The sequence below is a fragment of the Pelmatolapia mariae genome, linkage group LG16_19 (assembly GCF_036321145.2).
Source record: "Pelmatolapia mariae isolate MD_Pm_ZW linkage group LG16_19, Pm_UMD_F_2, whole genome shotgun sequence".
NCBI lineage: Eukaryota > Metazoa > Chordata > Actinopteri > Cichliformes > Cichlidae > Pelmatolapia > Pelmatolapia mariae.
In genome coordinates this window covers 47,549,813-47,572,185 of record NC_086241.1, presented here as the reverse complement: position 1 = coordinate 47,572,185, position 22,373 = coordinate 47,549,813, and the positions used below count along the sequence as shown (strand labels likewise).

The following is a 22,373-nucleotide window of genomic DNA, read 5'->3' as shown; positions in this document are numbered from 1 at the left end:
ATAGCTCTCCGCACTGCACTGGAGAGCTGGTACGAGGAGGCCATCTACCGTAATGCTCTGTAGACGGGCCCTCGGAGAAGAAAAGCTTTTGTCCTCTTACTGTGATGGACAAGAACACTCGAGTGCCGTGTAGTCTTTACCTATTTGTAGCCTACGGTTTGTTTTTGCATGCACCAGTTAGCAGAAAGCTTTCTGTCCAAGACCTAGGCTCACTTTAAGTCACTAGTAGAGGTTTTGCCCAGTGAGAAGGACTGAGGTGAACTTCCATCAGGCTTGCACAGAGACACAACAGCTTGCAAACATGCAGCACCAAAATCATCAGCCCCTTTTTTCCCCCTCCAATCATTCTGGTTGTGGAATTTCATACGCTTTCAGAAAAGGAAACTATAGCTCATGACTTAAATTATGAAGATTATTTCCTGATTTAGATCTACAATGATTTCATTCTGTCATTTTGACTCATGGTTATGTAATTCAGAAGGCAACCCCAGCGTGTTAATATACTAACCGATGACTCAGTAGTTTTACAACTTTCGCTTCGATCCTATCAGTTCTCCTGAGGCCACTACTTGAGGTATACTTATATATCTCAAATTTGGCTTAATGTTATGTAATTACATCCATGGAAATTACACCTTATTATCTTATAATCATGAGTTAGTGGAATTTCTTTTAGGTTTTTCTCTGATCATGTTTGACTTGTCTCACTGTTTCCACTTAGGAAGTCAGAAATGTGACTTACATTACCATACACATTTGTTTGGTTACCTAACTGCTCATTAGCTGGCAGGTTAACGCCACAGGCTTTGTCTAGATTTCTGCAGTGCTTGTCTTAATCATACAGATTTAAAAATGGATTTCTAGGTCATCTGAAAATGTCAGTGGATTTTTTTAAATGAAAAATTACATTTGCTTTAGCTTAATACTCTGAGCCCTGGTAGCCTGCTGTGTAATTCCTACATATTCATGCTAAACAATAGAATGAATTGAAATGCAAGGAGTTTAAGTTGTCTTACTTATGCAGCTCTGGGGCTTTCACTTTAATGACGCTGTGGTTTAAGACCAGTATTGTCATTGTAAAATCTGTTTTACATCACAAGCTACTTTTACGCTATTTATCCAAGAGGAGCGCCGGGTTTAGAGGACCCCTTAGTGAAGATGACATGTAAAAATAATTTATAACATCTCCTAGTCTCTCCTTTTATTGCAATACAATACACACTCTTAAATATTCCATACATACATATATATAAAAAAGAAAGTGATAACTAAATAAATTTCATCTTCAAGTAGAAAAATAAAATCTACCTAACAGTGCAGCAGTAGCTTTCTTTTTATGTTTGTGCTAAACCACTGAAGCAAAATTGTGTGGTTCTGTGCATTCTCGCGCAAACAGGAAGACATGTTTCATTTATTGACCTTTTGACCTGCGCAGTTTTCCTTCATACTGGGCAAGCAGAGATAAGGATAAATAAGCAACCTCAGCTGAGATAACCCTGGTAAAAATTGGAGTAGTTTTTGTGATCACCATATTTGTGCATTTTAATCTATCTTTTATTGTTTCATGAACTCAAAGGAAATCATGACTATAAGAAGACAACATACCACCACACCAGTCAATATCTGTGACATTAATGCTGACAAGTAAGAGTGAAAGAGAGGGAGGGGTTGTGTCTGCCATACCCCTAACAGGAAAATCTGCCACTGTTATGCAGATTGGTTTAGTGGAGTTGTTTTTCACCTCACTTTATTTGATGTGTGTGTTGGGGGAGGGGGGTGCCATTATTTAAGCCTGTCGTAGTGCCTTTCATATCAAAATGCCATGTATTACACATATGCCCTAAATGTGGCTCACTCTTGCAGGCAGTTTCTGCATGACTTGACCCTAATACATTTTCCTTCTTCGTGCCTGGTCTTAGCTTCTGTATAAATTATTCAGGAAATGATTGTGGTAAAAGGAGAGGGGAAATGTTTCGCTCAAATAATGATGCCGGATCAGATGCAGGAGTGTGGCTGTAACTTCAGTTTCAGTGTCCCCTCACTTGCAATGATTTTGGGGGGTTTTTTGGGTCACGATAGACTCGAAAGACAGTGTGAGGATGAGGATCGAAGTCCCTCTACAAGGATAGTCCCACACCCCTTTTTACAAGCATAGGTACATACAGCAACCCCTCCTCTGCCATCTGCCATCTCCCTGACCATGTCATTTCATGGATAATACATTTGAGTGAACAGCAGCGCACCGGGTGAAGGCAGCACCCTCGCTTTCTCGTGTCACCCACATTACGTGCAAATGAGACAGAGAGGCAGAGATATGGTGGATGGGGAGGGGAGAGGGTGGGGGATGAAAGGTATCCCAGGTGATGAGGTGTTGAAGAGCTCTCCTCTCCTTACAGTCACTGGAAACCGGCACACGGGCGCAGGCACATGCTGCTATCAGTTCTTTTGCAGCCCAGTGAGGGAGTGGGAGGAGGCAGAGAAGGAGGGAAGTGATAAAGAGAGAGGCAGAGAGAGGAGGAGGAAGAGAGTAAGAGAGAAAGGGAAAGGGAGGTGGGAGGGAGTGTGTGTGTGTGTCTGTAGGAGAAAGACAGCGAGCCTGAGAAGGAGAAGGGGGTGGATGGAAGGAGCTACATGGTGCTGTGATATTCCTCTCCTCCTGGATGCTGCTTTTCTTTTTCATGGCTTTGTCCATCCATTGTACGGACACCCCCTTGTCCCCGGGAGCAGGCACCGGTACACGAATCAGCACTCAGCCACAGAGCCGGGGATGAATCGGCCCCAACAAAGAGCCTTTGAGATGGCAGTGTGTGCTTCTGCCTGGAGGGAGGAACGCATCAGGCTTTCCCAGGCAAGCGGCAGCCTGCAGTGTGCTCTCGCTTGAGAGCCATCCCTCCTCGCCGTTGTGTGCATGAGCTTGAGAGCGTGTAGGTCCGTGTGCGAGCGTAAATGTGTGTGTGAACGTGAGTGAGCGGCGCATAATAGTGGATGTGAGTGTATGTGCACACTCTCGCTTCCAAACCTTCCTGGAGGAGAGAGGCTCTCCTCTTCACTGGACAGCAAGGTAAGGGGGAATGAGTGATTTTTTTTGGTGTCTTTCTCTAACAATGATTTTATCCCTCCAGAGCCCCATCTTCTCTCTTCACGGCGAGGAGAGTGGGGTAAAGTGGGGTGGGGGGCAAAAAAAAAGAAGAGGCTTAACGTCATTGATAAAGAGCAGGCTAGTGTATGCCATCGGTAGGCATCAGTCGTGGTGGAGGAAGAGAAAGAGGATGTGGAGCAAAGGCCAGTACAGCCAGGTGCAGATGTGGTGGTGGTGGTGGGGAGGGGGATACCGAGAGGTTTGCAGGATGTATTCAGTGATGGACTGCATCTCAAAAGAGGAGCCTTCACCTTCTGCTCACCCCTCCTCCTTAAAATCCCAACATCGTCTCCTCCTGTCTCTTCTGTCCTCAACCCCGATTTCACAAAAAAGGATTCAGCACTCCCTAAAATGCTGTCTTTCTCAAGATGGATCACACTTGATAAATCTAGGATGATTATTATGAGTACTCTGGACACAGATTCTTCCTGTTTTTACCAATGTGAATTCAGGTGATATTTTTAGTTGTACAAGTGCAAGCTTCTACTACTGCACATATATACATACTTCAGTAGATGGATGCTGTGGAAAGAATAGACACGATAAAGGAGACTTACACATGACGTCTTTTCCTAGCATAAAGAAAACCTGTCGTACGAGGGGTTGCATGAACGTGGGATGCGATGTTTGCATTGTACTGAGTTTGAGCACATTAAGAAACAAGAAATCTGGTCAGTACTCTGGAAAAAATAGATTTGTAAAGTCTCTCTATTAGTCTGCTATTAGATGCTAAGTCCTCTGTGGAAATCAATCTAAGGTGAAGGTGTTTTAAAGAAGTGTATAGATTGTTTGTTTTAGCCCACTTAGCATTGCCAGTGCACTCATTGTGAATGATGCTGTCGCAGCACTTGCTACTAAAAAAAGAAATAATAATAACAATGCTACTGTTAATGCTTACATGTGTGAGTTGAGACGACACCTGATCTTATCTGTGCACATATGGGGTGATTTGCTCATAAGTTTAGTATTGATTGAAATGTATGGGCTTTTTGAAAATTTTTATTTTTAGTCTGTTGATATGTAACTGAGGCTCTGCAAGTAAAAAAAAAGCTCTTGTTTGTGTCTCAGGTCATTCATTGATATTCACAGAGGAAGAGGAAGAGCAGCGAAAGGGTAGGGGATGTGACAGAGAAGGTCTCTTTGGTTCACACACACACAAATGCACATAAACACACACGCACAGCTGGACTTCTGCTTCACTCAGGGTGATGTGCGCTCTTCTATAAAGTCTATATTTTGGTGTTTGTTTTGTGTTGCCCATCGTGCGGGTTTACAGGCTCACAGTAAAACAATCAGACTTGAACACATGCTTCAGGACGCCGACAGGACAGCAAGTGATACGGACCTCTCACACACTCGATCACGACACACAGGTGCTGTTGTGATGCCCCAGCGACCCATGCTGGGCTCACGATTGTTTTCAGGAGCGTCTGTGACATGTTCATGCTGGTGAAGGCGGGGGAGCTGTGCATTTACCAGCTTAGTGTAGCTACTGGCCACAAGATGTCAAGCACTGAGGATTAAAAAATCCTCAGAGTCCAAATTAGGACAGCATGACACGAGTCCCCCCCCCCCCCCCCCCCCCCCCCCCCCCCCCCCTCTCTCTCTCTAGGCTGAAACAGCACCCATGCTGGGTGACAGAGAAGGACAGCGGAGTTGGTGCAGATTGATACCATAAAGGAATCCGAGGTTAAAAATGGCCTGTGCTTTGTCCCTTGGAGAGACATGCTGAGGCTTTGGCTGGGAAAAAATATAAATCAAAGCCTTCATAAGCACATGCGCATACAGTAAAGCATGCGCCGAGTCCCAGTGCATCAATAAATTAGACCCAGGAGAGAAAAGTTGGGCTCATACCATTGGTCCAGCCTGATCATACGTTTCTATCAGCACAGCGTCAAATTGTTCAAAGCACTTGTGAGAGCCAAGAGGATCTTTAATTAAACAGAGTGTTGGTCACTGCTGCATTTTCTTTCTCTCCTGCCTCTAGCCCTTAGTATACATATTGATGCATATTTCCTGACGTGACAGTCTGTGTTTTTCTACTGATGTGTCAGCATCCAGATAACGTCCCATAAAATCCTGCAGGACAAAAGAAGCGTTGTTTTTACAGTGTCGTTACGTTAAGGTGTTTGGAGCAGATAGAGACCACAGCTTTTACTGCGCAGTAATGTCCACACTGTTCGCTGCAGGGCAGAGCAAACTAGTTTTCTTGTCCATTTTCTCATCCGTGAGAATCAGTGCCATTATGTCAGGTGACAGAATGATGTATGTGCTGTGTTGATGCAACTGTCCTGTCCTCAGATCCTCTCCACTGAGGCTTGTTTACTACAGAAAAGATGATGGAGAAAACAGTTTGCGTCTTCAGAACTGAAAGAGAGCTCCTATCAGCATCATTACACTTCAAAAAGTTCGACAAAAACAAATGTCTATGTTAATTTTCGCCAACAGCTTCAAATCTACAGCCATCCTCTTCAGTATTTTTTTCCTCTCTCTGTCCTCCATCCTAGATTTATCTGTCTTCTCTTTTTTTTCTGTCACCGCAGCTGAGTGTCCAGACTCTCCTTTCCTCCCCCACTCTTACTGCTCCCGTCTTGACCTCTCATTTCTTGTTTCCTCCTGTCAATATTAACACAGGACAAGTGTTCCCTCCTGCGCAGATTTCTGCTCTTAAAGGAACTGACAGCCCACATTGTTGGGCACTGACACTGTTTTTTTCCTGCGTACTTCCAATCCTCGGGCCTTTTCCTTACTTACGCCGAGCATGAGGAAATGACAGATGAGCGTTTTTGATCGTTCACTTTCTCAGAATCTTCAGTGACTTCTACCATTTTAGACTTGCACGACTTCATCCAGAGATTTGAGTGAAAGCCGGCATATGACGCATCGCTGCGAGTTATGTGACATTTGAAAGACCCCAAGATATGTCACTATGAATGAACTCCCTGTGTAAATGTGGGTCATCCATGCTTAATATCTCATTTCATAAACTGAAAAGTGAAAGCACACTATGGATACAGTTGACTATCGAACCAGGAACCTATACTTACAGGGTTACATAAGGGTCTACTCTGACACTTTGCAACCTTGTCCTGCATTTTCTTTACGGTTTCATATATTTGCATCTGTTTTATAATCATCAAGGCTATGAACACTTAATATTTATCAGCTGCAAGACTGTATTCATTATGTGTTTCACCTTGTGGGTCCTCCTGTCAGTTTGCGTGTCAACATGGCAAAAGTTGGTCCTGAAGACACCTTTAACGGGAGCAATGCCAACGCCATGAGTACTTTGTCAAGTTTGTCTGTGGATACATTTTGGCCACACTCTGTGCAAGCTTACTCTTTTTGTGCACTGCTGCTGATAAACTCTAGACCAAAACTAGTCCATAACACTCACTTCACGTGCCCTTGGGTATGCTCTACATTATGTCCTTACCCCTGAGTGGAGCTTTTATGGGAGTTACAGCTACATGACTGAGAAAGTTGCTGTTTGAAAACTGGCACTATATAGCCGCACAATATATCTTTAGTCATCCAAAGAAAATGTTGGTTTAGGGAAATCATACTTACTCTTCAAGCAATCCCAAAGAAAAGGAAAGGAGAAATTCTGCATATTACCTCAGAAATAAACAAACGGGGCCACACTGTCCTATGTGTATTCTGCCTACAGCCTTATTAGCCTAAAGACAACAGCTAGTAGCGAAATTAAACACGGTACTGCTTTCAACTTTACAATGTGCTACACTCCTTTACATCAATCTTCAGAAATTAATCTTCGCAGAAAAATAACATAACATCTTTTACTCCATTCATTTTGCTAATTGACATGATTTAATAAAACCTCCTTGGCAGCTGTAAGATCCCTCTCCTCGATCCCCTTTCCCACTTTGTAAAAAAATAATTTTATGACAGCTAACATATCTTTTGTCCATTATGTATTACTCACAATATTTATTAGAAACATGTCTTTGGCAAAATTGAATGTGATTGCTTTGGTGATTTCGGTGCGTCTTTGGGAGCTGGATGGATATGCTGACACGCCGAATAGGCTAACTTATATCGACGTTTAAGTTGACTCTGGACGATACACGTTAGCAGGCATTACACTGTTTTCCTTGGGCTTTCATGCATTAATGGTACTGCAGTTTTTTCAGGCAGTTGAATAAGTCAGTTGTGTTGGTTTGCGGTGCAGACACAGTCCATAGCTTTCTGTTCATATGATTTCTTTTTAGCTAACATCACTTGCGCTAAATTCAAGGTATTTCCAAATAATAATGGATGATCCACTTCAAGGGATAGCTCTTCACCTTCTGCTGTACCGGACATTTCAATTTAGTTCTTTATATGTCTTTTAACATAGGATTACTCATCCAGACCAGCCCAGGAAAAATGTATGGTGCAGAGAACAGCTACTTGTGATTGGCACAAGGCTTGTGGTCAGGATCTGATTTAGCGCTTGCTGATTTTCTTAGCATTCTTAGCATAATAAGTGAAGCACTCATATTAGATATCAGTCTATTGAGCTCATTTAACTGTGGGAAGCCAAAATCCTGACAGAGTTTAAGATTAAGTTAAGTGTGCAACACTACTAGGGTGCTAGCCAGAATGTATTTAAAGCCGACAGTCTCTTGTTGCATGCTACATGTGAGCTACATTTGAGAAAGAGAAACTTCAGACAATGTCCCAGCCACACCGACTTATTAGACTTATTAGACGCAGTGTCAATTTGATCTTGTCTTCAAGTAAATGTTCAGTAAGTGTAAGCAATAAACAATTCAGACCACAGGTGTATAAAATCAAGCACCTAGCTATGGAGTCTTCCTTTACAAACAGTGGGGGGGTATCTAACAAGATACATGACCAAGTTAGTTCATGTAATTTCTTCCCTCTTAGTTATTCCACCATCAACTGTAAGTGCTTATGTTACACAGGGGAAGCATTTCAAATTCAGAGCAACTCAAGCAGCAGCCTACTTGAGGTTACAGAGGGTCGCGAATCCTGATCCAGGATCTTTGTCCACACGTCAGACCTAGCACCCTTCTTTCGGCTGGGAGAGTCCAAAGGTGCTAAAAGCACAAGTGGTCTGTTCCTCAAGGAACCAAAAATAAGGGAGTGACTATGAAAAGATGTGATGCTTTTCTTTATGGAAGAAATAGCAATGAGGACATTGGCAAATGTGAGCCTATAAACCAGACAATCGATTGATACTTTTGAACCTGCATTCTACTTTATACAGAGATGTTATTATTGTTATTATTATTATTACTGTTTTAGTTCATGTATGTAGGTATTCCACAGAATTAATGGCTTGCTGGTTGCACAAAAGAAAAAGTCAAGACATCACCAAAGTTTAACCACCTTTGAATAATCATTGCACAGTAGCTATTTTAGTCTGTTCAACTGCTAGTGTTAGACTGACACCCCAACAATGTCATCTCCAGTGCAGTGCAGCTAGCATGCCTGAAGAAACAAAACTGTGCAATCAACCAAAGCCACATTTGTGCAAAGAATGACTTTATGGACCTAATAGATTCATGCCGACATTCTCCAGCATTTCTTATATTCTGAGTGCTTTGTCATGCATGATGTATCAGAGTGCTAGCGTCTTGTTATTCCGTGTCGTTGAATGCAGCTTATTACATCACATGTAAGGTCCTATTGAAAGTCCTTCCATGTTTGCAGAGGTGACTTCAAAGAGAAAGACATCAACGTAAATCATAAACACTGCTATTGTACTGTCCAGTCACGTCCGGCGCCTTGTACCTTTTATGGCCTCAGACGGTGCGTGTGTAAGTGCATGTGTATGTGTTTTACAAAGCACAGGGAAAAGATGACCATCCAAGACCCCCACCCCCCCCTCGAGAGGCAGTCTCATTACACTCAAAGGGCAAAACGGTCATCATAATGAAGCTGATAGAAGAGCAATCTCTAAGCGCTCTACACTGCACTGCAGATTCCAAAAGCACCATTTAAGACCTTGATGCTATCTATACTATTATGAAATAGATGTAACCCCCCTCCTGTAATTCAGTATAGCTGGATTATGCTTATACATGCATTGACAAGTACAAAAAGAGGATTACCTCATCTCCATCGTCTCCCACCCTCACTTCACCATTTGACATGAATCCCGTACAAAATAAACACCCATCTAGTGCGGGAGGGGGGGGGGGGGAGGGGGGGGGGGGAATGATGCGTCCTAAAATTAGATCAGTGAGGGACTGAACACCACTAATCCTGCAAGCACAGTCACCTGCACACTCATTACATTTTTGCATGCACGCCAACAAAAAGATAGAAGCAGAAATCAGGGCAAATAGGGAAAAATAAAATCATTCAACAGAGCTGGGAGCACTAACATCGAGCAAATCCAATATCTCTCTTATCTCTCGATCCCCTCCCACTCAACCGCAACTCCTGCTTGGGGTGATCTGAACATGAGAGGAAGGAAAGCATGCTCTCTCTTCTTCTGTCATGTTGTCTGTGGGGCACATATGGATTGCTTGGTTGAAATTCTGGATGGTATGAGAGGCCAAGCCACTCTGCCAGGTGAAGAAGTTCCATCCAGTCAGGGGTAAGGCTATGATTGGATATTAATTTGAGCGTGGATTGGGAAAGGGATTAAGTGGTTACTTTCTGCAGAAAAATAAGTGTATTTTGCATGCGTTAGAGAATCTGCAGGCTGCAGAGTCTTTCTTTCAAGGTTTATGTTTAGTCAGACTTCAGAAATACTTATTGCAAACAGATTTTTGCTCAGTTCCAGTGTGTGAGATCTTATTTCTCAGTGATGGGATTTGTGAGGGTTTTTTTTTTTTTTTTAGGTCATGCGTTTGGATCTGTTTAATTTGTTGCTCCTGCATTAAGTTGTGAAGATGAAAAACACCTCATGTTGCACAAATTTAAGAGTGACCTCATCCTGGCTCTCCTTTCATGTCTGTGACAGCAGCCGGCTGAGTTTTGCATCAGCACATTGATAGATTCAAGAAAAGCCACTCAGGCATAGGGTCAAGTCCCTGCAGTTTTGAGGGATGTGACTGGAAAGAGATGGTGGACTGTGCAAGTCAAGCTCTGTGGAAACATATTTTAGGGCTTAGAAATCAATAGCATATTGCTGTCAGGACTGTCATAAGCCCGGCAGAGTCTGAGAGGTCAATCTAAGGCCAGTCACATATGATTAAAGCTTGTAAATCAATAATTGTATCAACTTTTTAAATTCATTCTGCCCAGGAATGAATCAAGTATGCATGTGTGTTTCTTCTTGTGTCTAATACCACAGTGGTTAGTTTGTATTTCCAGAGTCTGCAGAGGGAAACAGTGGTCAAGTATGAATAATGAATACTGTGATATATTCTGTTCTCTGCTGTTTTGAACTGATGCAACTTGATGAAGTATCATAAAAACCAGCTGCTCTTTTTGCACTGGTACTGTAGCAGTTTGCATTTTACTCAAGCGAATATTGATTGGTATGCTTATAAAAGAATACGTGAGCGTAAATGTGTAAATATTTGTTCGGGCAATGCCAGCATCGGCATCTTTAACAGCTATCTAAGCAGACAGCCTCTCATGCAGTGCAAAAAGAAAAAAACCCGACAGAGATCACAATCTTCTATTTTTGCAGCTTGTGTTTTTTTGCAGGCATTTTTTATTCAAAAGGGGCCACAACTGGCACTTAAAAGCCTTTCTGTGTCTCCAGGAAAGAAACTGGGTCCCTGTCTCTCTAATATATCCAGGTTTGACTGTAATCTTGGCCCCAACTCCTCTCACCCCACCTTCTGAGAGCCCTCACATCATAATGTCCCTGTCAGATAGAATTAAAGTCCTTCCCAGCATCACATTATGTACATAGGGAGAGCACAGAGTGATGCGTTTATGCAACACTTAGCATATTAGCCTTGTGATTGAATTATCCTTGGCGAGTGTCACGTCTATTCTAGCAGTCCTTCTGCGCCCCCTCCTTCCCGCCTATCTCATCCTACCGCTGCCTTCCTGTAATGAAGTGGAGGTTTAGCTGATGTGACCAGCAGGCCTGACTTACTTTTACCTTGCAGCAATGCAGCAGGGCGTGTGGCGTGGGTTAGTTACCAATACATCTCTTAACAGGCGTCATTGATGCCGATTAGAGCCATGCTGGTCCGAGGGCGGAGGTGGAAAGAGGAAAGGCTGCCAGTGTGATCGCCTGCTGGTTTGCAGAGGGCTGAAAAACTAATTTTCTCAGCTCCCACTATTTCACAGTGCATGATGGGAGATTGTATCTGATCCTCTCAGGGTACCTTGTAGGCCTCTGCATTGGCTATTCATTTCAGGGTGACTTTTTGCAAAAACAAACAAAAGTTCTGTGAGGATTTAGTTGGCCACAGAAGTGCTTTGAGTTTGACAGGTCAAGTTAGCCTGCTGTGGCAGTAGAGTGTTTGCTGTATTAGCTATCTTAGTTTAGCATGTCAACATTTGGTCATTTGCACATGCAGCTTGAAAGATAAATACAATGGACATACCCATATATACCCATTTTGTGTTCTTACATTTTGAAGCCTCGATTTTAATGTTTTGTAATTTTTGGAAACAGAACTAAGCACAAACCATAACCTAATGTTAGCAAGTTTGGCTAGCAAGGTGCGTCCGTAGACCACATACATGTAAAGAATAGAATTTCCCTCACCAAAGTTGGTGCACAGACTTCTTGGACGTGGTATTATTGTATCGGACTATGCATTAATTAATGCTACAAAAGGCACAGAGACTACAAACTAGGATAAGAGGTCCAGATTAGTTAAGTTAAGGCCTAGGAGATCCCTCACTGTCTTAACTAAGACCTATTCAAAGCAGCACCACTGCAATAAACCATAACTTTAAGCTTTAAAGAACTTCAACTCTTACCTCTTGAAAGCCTACTCGGAATAATCCTTGAAGCTCTCTTCTGAACTGTGTGGTTTCGACTTGCTTATAGAACAAGATATCTTGGGGTTTTATAAACGTAGTTAATGAGGGTGGTATCTGCCTTTGCAGCTACCATCAGAAAAAACCCAAAAAATATTCTAATGGTCTTCAAAACACATGCTCACTGATATACACTGAGGTGTCAAAAACGGTCTTTAAGGGTACAGGGAAGGTATATAAATGTTGTGTTTGTGGGGGAAAGAGTTAAATGGGTGACAAACATTCAACCCTGTATATGTCTCCCTCCCCTCACCTCCAAAGTAAATGGCTGCCCCTCCCTGAGCCTGGTTTCTTCCTGTTAAAATGGAGTATTTCCTTCCCTCCGTCACCAAAGCGCTTGCTCATAGGGGGTCGTCTCCTTGTTCGGGTTTTCTCCCCATTATTGTATTGTATATTGTACAATGCAATATAAAGCTTTTAGCACGTCCAGCACAAAGCTAGAGTTAACAAATACTTAAATCAGGACGGATGTAGTGGACTAAGCAGCAGACCGGCACTGGCATCCCCCTCGCATGGCTAGCTGAGACGGCTTCCATGCTGTGAGCTATTTTAAAAAAAGTATTAATTCCAATCAAGTGACTTAAATGTGAGTGATTATCTCCCCTTACAGCTGTGCAGCCGAGGAAATGAGATGTAATGCATTTAATTATTTCCCCCCCACTTGAATGGAAAATAAAGCTGCATATACAGTAAACCCGAGTTAGTGGCTCAAGAAATACAGGACCATCCATCTGAAGATTAAGTAGTTGCCCTCCCTGCAATCAAGGGCACACAAGCTACTAATTAGGATGGGATATGAAAACGGTTATAAAAAGGCTTTGAAGGATAGCCTGCCATAGTATATTTATGTCTGTATATATGTGTGTGCATGAATGTGTGTTGTACTTATTCTGCTAATGCACGGAAAGCCTGTGGGCGCTGGCCAGCCCAGCCTCGTGCTCATCAGTAAAAGGGCACAGAGAATGAATAAGCCTTAATTGACCAGATATCCTTCATTACACATGTGCTTACAAATCCATTCGCTCTCCTTGGAGCTCTTCTCTGTGGCGCAAGCTTGTGACAGCCAGCAAGGCAGTGTGGGACATCCACGTCCCAGGCACAGCTATTAGATAAGCCATTTGAATATATATATGTTCTCTCATGTGGAAGAATCATTTGTTGGCACATTTTATTTAAATGAACCTGGAGTAGTGGACAAATGAGAGCAGCAACAACTCTCTAATCATTGTGGCACATGAGTTTTGTTTGTATTCAAATGTCTGGTTTACAGTTACTTAAATTTGTGCTGAATGTGATGTTGGGGGCAACTTCTTTAAAGATGATTACCTTTTTTCTACAGGGACATTTTGAAGCAGACAGGCTGCTACCCTTCTGGACCTAAAGATGTTTCGCAAAAAGAAAAAGAAGAGGCCTGAGATATCAGCGCCCAAGAATTTTGAGCACCGAGTTCACACCTCTTTTGATGCTAAGCGGGGCTGCTTTGTGGGCCTGCCGACACAGTGGCAAAGCCTGATAGAGAACCTGCGAAGGCCCAAACCCATGGTGGACCCTTCCAGGATCACAGAGGTGGAGTTGAGACCAAAGAAGGTATGCTATTTAGCCCTTTATTGATTCTCTGTCCTTACCCTGAGGTGACTACTAATGAATGGCACACGGCGTTGATTCCCATTAAGTTGTAATGAGCTTCATTCACAGAGAAATATGTGCTGGTTGCGTCAGTGCAAAAGTATTTGTGAGCGTTGTCACAGAAAATGCCACAATCCTCTGATGGCAACGTGGAGAGCTCTCTCCCCTCCCCATCTTTTTGCTTTCTTATCTATCATGTGGCTGAGCTAATGACCCTGCTGTGTACACTGACTGTACAATGTTGAATACTCATAGGGGCCACAAGATTTATTACTCCACGCAGGCAATTAATAATAGTCCATGGTGCCTTCCCAGAGATGTCAAGCAGAAGGGATAAAAAGTGCAGGTACAGCAAAGGAAATGCCAGTGAGTGATAAAGCCTGCAAATCTCAGGATTTCTGTGCTTCATTGAACACACTGTTGACGCTTTTTATGGCCCCTCCAGAAAATAAAAAACCCACAAACATTTCGTTAAGTCTATGACGTGATTGTCATACACAAACATTTTTTGCTCTGGTGATGATCTGCAGAATTTATTGGAGCATATGACTAATGAAATAAGTAAAGTGAAGTTCTGGCTTGATAAAAACAAATTATCATTAAATTTGAATAAATCTAAACTTATGTTATTTGGAAATAGTAGTTTAAATACAAATGCAAAGATTCAAATAAATGGTGTTGATATTGAAAGAGTCAGTGAAAATAAATTTCTGGGGGTAATAATAGATGAAAAACTTAACTGGAGAGCTCACGTAAGATATATTCATTCCAAAGTATCACGAAGCATTGCAATACTAAACAAGGCAAAACAGGTATTCGACAGAACATCACTTCATATTCTATACTGTGCACTGGTTTCACCATACTTAAGCTATTGTGCAGAGGTCTGGGGCAATAACTATAAAACCATATTACATTCACTTTTTACTCTACAAAAAAAAAGCAATTCGAATCATCCACGATGCAGGTTATAGGGAAAATACAAACTCTCTATTTTTGCAGTCTGAAATATTGAAAATTAACTATCTAGTGAAATTCCAAACAGCACAAATTCTATTCAAAGCAAAAAATAAAGAACTGCCAGGTAATATTCAGAGTATGTTTTTATTTTGAAAGAAGGAAGCTATAATTTAAGGGTTTTTTGTAACTTCAAAACAGGGAAGGTACGAACTACAAGAAAAAGCTTTTGTGTTTCTGTTCATGGAGTGAAACTGTGGAACAGTCTGAATATGGAATTAAAGCAATGTCCAAACATAAAACAGTTCAAAAAGAGTTATAAAAATATGATCTTCTCGAACTATAAAGAAAAGGAAAATATTGAAATTAAGTGAATGTCTCTATTTAAAAAAAAAATTCATGATGTGATATTATAGTATATAGTATATCAGAAATCTGTTCACTTTTTTTATTACAAATTATTAAGGAAGCTGACTAAATATTAACTGATAATTTATGGCAAAGGGGTGGGATTAAATAAGTGTTTACTTCTTCCCACTCCCTTTCAACATTTAAATTAATCAGAACGGCAGCTATATTGAAATGTATCGATTTTTTTGTATAGTATTTTTTTCTCTCTCTTATTTTCGTTTCTAAATGTACCTATATATTGTTTACATGTTTTAAATAAATTACCAATCAATCAATCAATCAATCAATCAATCAATCAATCAATCAATCAATCAATCAATCAATCAATCAATCAATCAATCAATTGTTATTAGTGCTGTGAAATATGAGAACAGTCATTCCAGCATTTAGGTCACTTGGGTCAGTCAGCATGGGCTTAGTGTCATCAGAAACACAGAAAATCCTAAAAGCTAAAAATAGAAAAATAAAGATTCAGCATATTTCAGATTATTTCTACACGATGAGAAGACAGTTTCATTTTTAAAAAACATGTGAAATTGCACAGAGGCTATTATCACCTGCTATTCCCTCCTCACAGCGAGGTGCTACAGTAGGTGAGATGTCATCTGACCTCTACCCCCCCTGTGCTGATGTAATGGCATTGAGCCAGAGAAATGGGAGAGGCAGTAGACTATAACTGAACATGACTCTACCCTGAGTATGACTACTAAACTAAACCACCATGCAGTCAGTGTTACATCAACCCTGTTCTGGCAAAACATCTAAAGATTGTCTGATGATTTTATGTCAGTGCAAGCTTAGGCCATTTGCCTTTGGTTGCCTGCCAGTTATGCATACCACGAGAAAGTTCATGAGCGGTTATCTCGACAGTCTGAAAGCATGTGAGCAGTTGTAAAGGCTCTTTCTTTGTGTTTCGCTTTAAACATTTGCGAAGTATATTTGTTGGTGTATTGTCAGAATCAGCCACTGAGGAAAATAAATTCAAGTCACCGTCTTTGTAGAATGACAAAGATGTCCTTTACAGATTCCCAAGTCTAAATTTAACTCGCCTTTGAGCGATGATTATGTCACCCTCATTCCTCTCTGTCCAAAATCCTTCTGTAATGCAATCATGGCTTGCAGGATGTGATACAGATAAATGCTTCTCTCCTTTCAGACCATTGTGCGTGGGAGCATGATCGGACACGGAGACTACATCGCAGCCATGATCAATGACATGAGCCGTCTGTCTGTGACCAGTTCCAACTCTTTGCGGAAGAGCAGCCCTTCAGCCAGGAAGAGAGCCCAGTCTCTGGGAAGGTTGGGGGAAGTGAACGAGGGAGACACTTACCAGTATGAGGGTCTGACCCAGGAGGATGACGACGATGAGGAGGAGGATGCGGGTCAGGAACAGTGGAGGAATAGGGCCAGGAACATCCACAGTGAGACCAACACCCCCTACTTGGGCATGAAGAAGAGTATCACTCTGCAACCTAATGGGATTTTGCCCAAGGCCACGTCCACCTATGAAGTCGGGGTCAGCTCTCTCGAGGGCCCATCACATCCTGCTCAGTCCCAGAACATCCAGATGCCAAGTCACGGGGCTTATATGAGTAGTGATATGGGCAGTCCTCAGGAGAGAGTGATATGGAAGAGAGATTTCCAGCTGTCAAGGGGAATGCCACCAAATCAAAGGCCTGTAGCTTGTTTCTACAGCCCTGCTATGACGGTACAGCCACCCCAGGGAGATCAAGGCACAGTCACCACAGAACTCCGACCCAATATACCAATGTACATGCACCAACAGAACAGCCCTGGCAGGCCGTTCTCCTCCTATGACCTGAAAGTAAGCCTTTGCAGCGATTAAGTGCACCGATAATACATTATTTATAGAATACACAATATATGCATATTTCTAATCCTATGTACATCATTTTTAACTACTCAGCATGTTTCTGCATGAGCTCTGAATACATTACATAAAGTTATATTTTCCTGTCAAAAAACCATCACGGATCATGTTAATGCTTAGGTTGTGGAACTTTAGTGAAGCAGCTTATTGATTGGCTTTTTCACTAAAGAGGATTAAAGTTCTGAGTTTGAATCTTTGGTTTAATTCTAGACTTAAAAATAATGAAAGTGAGTTTATGGTGCCAGTAGGGTTGTAAATGTTGAAGGAAGATGTGTTTGCCAAGATCTTTGCAGGACACTTGGGGCCATAAAACAACACATCAGTCATATCAGGTGAAGTGGATAAGGAGGGAAAGTGAAGAACTTGATTTACATTTAGTTTTAAAGTGGGTCAAGAACCTTAGGCAAGTGGCCAACTGCCTTTCAGTTCTCTCTTAATTTTCCTCACCCCATTTTCTGTGTTATTGTGCAGGGAGAATCAGCAGTGAGGTACCACTCTGGTTTCCTGCCCACTGGCACCAGCAGTCCTCTTGTGGGAGGTGTCAGACCCCAGCGGACTGTTCGCTCCTCAGCCAGCTACACCTTGGGTCTGTCTCCTAATATGGGACTGAGGCCCAGTGGACCAGACCCCTTTCTAAGACACTCTGGATGCCCCAACCCTCCCTATCCCAGACAAGACAGCCCTTCCCAACCTCGACCTTCACCTACAGGCTCATTAGCCACCAGTCCTCCAGGCACCTGCTCCCCTGCCTTCAGACCCCCACAACACCCCTCACCCAGACCGCCACCCGACCCACCTAAGGTGACACATGAACAGTTCAAGGCGGCCCTGCAGATGGTGGTGGACAAAGGCGATCCCCGCTCTTATCTGGAGAACTTTGTGAAGATCGGAGAGGGCTCCACAGGAGTGGTGTGTATCGCAACAGAGAAGCACAGCGGCCGGCAAGTGGCGGTGAAGATGATGGACCTGCGGCGGCAGCAGAGGCGAGAGCTACTCTTTAATGAGGTACAAAAAAATAATCCAACATACAAGTGCAAATAACTCTAAAATGTACCGAGAGTCATTTACAGCAACATATCTCTAATCTTTGTTGTTTAGCCTGTGGGAAAGCAGTTTAATGATATCAGGGCATAAAAGAGAACTCAGTTGCTTCATTTTAAGTGCTAAAAAAAGCACTTTAAGTGAGTTAATCCCTATGTTAACATCACAGCTTTAAAGTAGGGAAGTGTTTACAGCCTGGAACGAGAAAAAAACAGATTCGGCCTCTAGAGTTAATTTTGCCTTTCATAGCAACGTTTGAACATTTTTAATGCAGTTATCTGACAGCTTTGGCTTGCCGTGCTGTCAAATGCAATAAAAAAACAAACAAGTCTAATATTTTATTAGTATTACTTATCACTAACTAGTATCTGATTCTGGGTGACACATCCAATGGCTTATTAAGGTTAAGTGATCAGAGGCTGACACACAGTATGCCTTTATAGGTGTCCATTTTTTTATGCACATCTATCATTTGGAGGTATTTTCCAGTCTGGAAGGGTAGGACTGATGCCATCACCACTGTAATCTTTATGGAGTTTAAATGAACTATATTTCTGCTTGGCAGTGAATTCCAATGACAGAGCAGCAGTCATCTTTACTGCTGGAGAACCAATAAGTGGCGACATTGTTTGTTATATTTCTAAAGATTATACCACCAAATAATGTTTTGTGCTGCAGGTGGTCATCATGAGGGACTATCAGCACAGAAATGTGGTGGAGATGTTTAAGTCTGCTCTGGTGGAGGAAGAGCTGTGGGTCATCATGGAGTACTTGCAGGGTGGAGCACTGACTAACATTGTTTCTGAAACCAGGTGAGAACGCCATTAAATATCTTCATCCACAGTAGAAAAACAAAACAAAACAACAACAACAAAAAACTGTATTTCATTGATTCCATATGGAACTTATATTTTTTAATAACTAAATCAGCCACAAGAGGGTAGTGTGGTATCAACTGGTGGGTAATTGATGTTCCTCCCAGGAGTGCAAAACTGTCATCCACTCTTCTCGTGCATGCCACGTCTGCTGCTTTCCTCCAGAGAAAAATAATAATACAGTAAAATAATTGAATTTGTGTGTGTTTATATGCCACACGGACGGCTGATTTTGGGTAGAAATTTTATCCCCCGATGCTGCGGCGCATACATCAAAAAGGGAGAAAACATACTGACCAGCAGGAGGGAGCTGAAATTTATCAGGGTGTGTTTGTTTGAGCTGTCAATATGGTTTATATTACTAACAGATGGCTGGCTCAATCTCCATAGGGTGACCTCAGGGTTAGATTGTTTGACTCAAAGGGATGAAAATTTTCCTCTCAAGCCAAATGATATATAAAGTGAGCCAGCTGTCACTGCCACTGCTGGTCTAAGCCTAAAATAATCAGGATGTTGACACAACAATCAAGATCAAGAGTCCTTTGTGTATGCTGTTTCTCCAGGCTGGACTATGATGTCAGATTATTTAAAAAATCCACCCATTTTTAATCATTTTATCTTATATAGTTTTAGACAGTTTTTTAACCTACAATGATAGCTGTGCGTGGGAGGAACCTCACTCTGTAAAGTAATTGTTACCTAGTGTTATCTGTGAAATGTCTTTTTGGAGCTCGACTCTATATGTTTATGTTGCACTTGAAAAAATATCAAAGGCACATTAGCATCGTGGCAGAACGGGCATGTTTCATTCGTCACTCTGCTACGTGGGAGTTGTTGTTTTGAACCTTGCACTCTTATTGTTGCCTTTAATGTGCGGTGATTCATGAAATTCAACTTTAAGAGCTGTTGATTCGTCATAACTAGTAATGTAAAAGTGTGAAATGTTCATGTAAAATCTGTGCGTTTCTGTGTGTTGTGCTGCAGGCTGAGTGAAGAGCAGATTGCTACAGTGTGTGAAGCTGTGCTGCAAGCCCTGGCCTATCTCCATTCACAGGGAGTCATTCACAGAGACATTAAAAGTGACTCTATACTACTTACGTTAGACGGAAGGGTATGAAATGTTTCTTTCTTTCTGTCTCCTTCTTTCTTTCTCTTTTTGCTTTCTTGATTGAAATTAAGGAAAGTGTTTCTTTTCCTCACAGGTCAAGCTTTCAGACTTTGGCTTCTGTGCTCAGATCAGTAAGGACATCCCTAAGAGGAAGTCTCTAGTGGGGACACCTTATTGGATGGCGCCTGAGGTCATATCCAAGTCGCCATATGGCACTGAAGTGAGGAGGCACACATTCAGTTCGCATGAATACCACTAGTGTAGCACTGATTGCCAAAAGAGGCAATCTGTGCAACAGTATGAGACCTGTTAGACATTTTTTTTCCTGTGTCGTGGTTTATTTCCAGGTCGATATATGGTCGATGGGCATCATGGTGGTTGAGATGGTGGATGGAGAGCCGCCATACTTCAGTGAAACCCCTGTAGCAGCGATGAAGAGGCTGAGGGATGAGCCAGCTCCTACTGTTCGAAACGTCAGTCAGGTACGAGAACAGACGAACGCAAGCTAGCAGCATTGATGGTCCAGATTGAAGTGTCTCTGCAAATGTTGGATGCAACACAATTACACGACCATATCACTGCAATGATTCATTGGAGTTCAACTATATTATGTACTTATACGTACCTATTATGTACCTATATAGCAGCTGGATAGTGTAGTGGTAGGCCTACACACCTTTGGAGTCGCAAGCTCGACCCAGTAAGGGTCCTGGCTAGACCCCCCATGCTAAAAACCAAGCCCTGGAATGGCGCAGCTACGTCTGCAGCCTGTGCGCAGCTCGGACACAAGCATTTCACTACATGTTGTACTCTGTATGATTCTTTATGTGACAAATAAAGGTTGTTTGTTTGTTTGTTGTTGTTTGTATTTCTTCCTGGTGCAGGTCTCCCCAGTTCTTAAAGACTTCCTGGACCGTATGCTGACTCGAGACCCCCTAGAGAGAGCCAGCGCCACCGACTTGTTGGAGCACCCCTTCCTGCTGCAGAGCGGCTCACCTCAGTGCCTGGTCCCACTGGTGGAGCAATACCGCAAGCGCATGTCCCGCTGCTGACCCCACAGGGCTCCTGGTCCCCCAACACCCACCTTCAGTCTGACCCGTCCAGGCCTCAGAAGAGGACTAGCAACTGGGGTCCAACTTCAGCTCCCAAGCCAATGGGCTATCAGCTCCAGAGGCGCAGATCCAGACAGCATTTTGCTGTCGGGGTAACGGCGGCAAGTTTGGTAGACAGACACAGCATGGTCTCGGGCATGAGAGAAGCATCTTAGGAGCGAGTTAAAGGCAGCATGCGATCCCTCACCTCTCAGCTCGGTGTGATCCGATTATCGATTGGTTTCCTGTAACATTCAGTGGGATTCAACACAGCACAATGTGGTGCATATCAAAGTGATAGCAAAAATCAATATTCCACATGACTATATGTACATGTGCTACTATAAAAATCCTATATAGTGTTCATAGTGGGCATTATTGCTAGCTGTGTAAAGCTTTTAAAGCTGGTGTTTAGGCTCAAACCAGAGTAGCTCATTGTGACATTATTAGGCAGGGATAAAGTTACCTCTGCACACTCACACTCTGTAGTGGAAACTGGACAACAATCTGTCAATCCACACTCTTTGCATGGCCAAATGGAGGCACACCTGGCCTGATGTGAATGCTTGAATATGTACGAAACAGGGATGTGAAAGACAATTCTCCTTTTATTAGCATAACAAATGGGTAGATGAAAGCCCCAGCTGCTACTATTGGGCTACTGGAAAACCACCAATTCCATGTTTCTCTTTTTTATATTTATTCTTTATTTCAAAAAGGTATTGTTGGTCGTTTGTATGATGTGAAGTTGCAAATAAGGTTTCATTATTAGGTATGGACTTGAACCATGAGCAGATAAATTAATAATGTAAATACTGAATATTAGGATCTTACACCTGCTGATTCACTGCAGTAAATTATATGAAACAAATTCAAAATGTTACTTTTCTTTACTGATATGTGACTGTATAGTTGTTTTTTTTGTCGTGTGAGTGTGAGAGAGAGAGCGAGAGGAAGCGCATGAATGTGTGAGGTTTCAGCGTTCGCTTCAACTCTTTGTATTGTGACAGACTTTTTAAAAATCATAAGATTTATGTGTGTGTGTGTGCGTGTGTGTGTGTGTGTGACTGTATTTGCATTTGTTTGCCTAGATAAAGCACACAGGCCTGGCATGTGATGCTGCAGGACGTCGACCTGCTGAGAAACACTTTGCACATAGTCTTTGTATTCTGACACAGATACATGTTGACATGTTTCATGTATTTCTATTTCTGTGTGAAGCATTCATGAAAAAGAGAATTACACATTTTAATTTTGTACAAATCAATAAATGATGCATACTGAAGCGGCATCCATTTAA

General features: G+C 42.3%; 1 protein-coding gene across 2 annotated transcripts; it reads left to right on the top strand.

Moving 5' to 3' along the window:
- Window positions 1-2,591: 2,591 nt before the first annotated feature.
- Window positions 2,592-22,357, top strand: LOC134645978 (serine/threonine-protein kinase PAK 6). 2 transcript variants are annotated; one of them, XM_063499628.1, is made up of 9 exons: window positions 2,592-3,061; window positions 13,413-13,660; window positions 16,224-16,892; window positions 17,430-17,963; window positions 18,678-18,811; window positions 19,859-19,985; window positions 20,077-20,202; window positions 20,330-20,464; window positions 20,867-22,357. In XM_063499628.1, the coding sequence occupies exons 2-9, from the start codon at window positions 13,457-13,459 to the stop codon at window positions 21,032-21,034; spliced, it is 2,097 nt and encodes a 698-aa protein (XP_063355698.1). In that variant the 5' UTR covers window positions 2,592-3,061; window positions 13,413-13,456; the 3' UTR covers window positions 21,035-22,357. The 2 variants fall into 2 exon arrangements, with proteins under 2 accessions (XP_063355698.1, XP_063355699.1); XM_063499629.1 differs by lacking the exon at window positions 2,592-3,061 and adding an exon at window positions 9,484-9,713.
- The last annotated feature ends 16 nt before the right edge of the window (window positions 22,358-22,373 follow it).

Bases quoted from the DNA above. Each gene is read 5' to 3' on its own strand.
- LOC134645978 (XM_063499628.1), top strand. From the start codon at position 13,457: ATGTTTCGCAAAAAGAAAAAGAAGAGGCCTGAGATATCAGCGCCCAAG. The intron at 17,964-18,677 runs GTACAAAAAAAT...TTTGTGCTGCAG, and splicing joins GAGAGCTACTCTTTAATGAG to GTGGTCATCATGAGGGACTA. The intron at 20,203-20,329 runs GTGAGGAGGCAC...GTTTATTTCCAG, and splicing joins AGTCGCCATATGGCACTGAA to GTCGATATATGGTCGATGGG.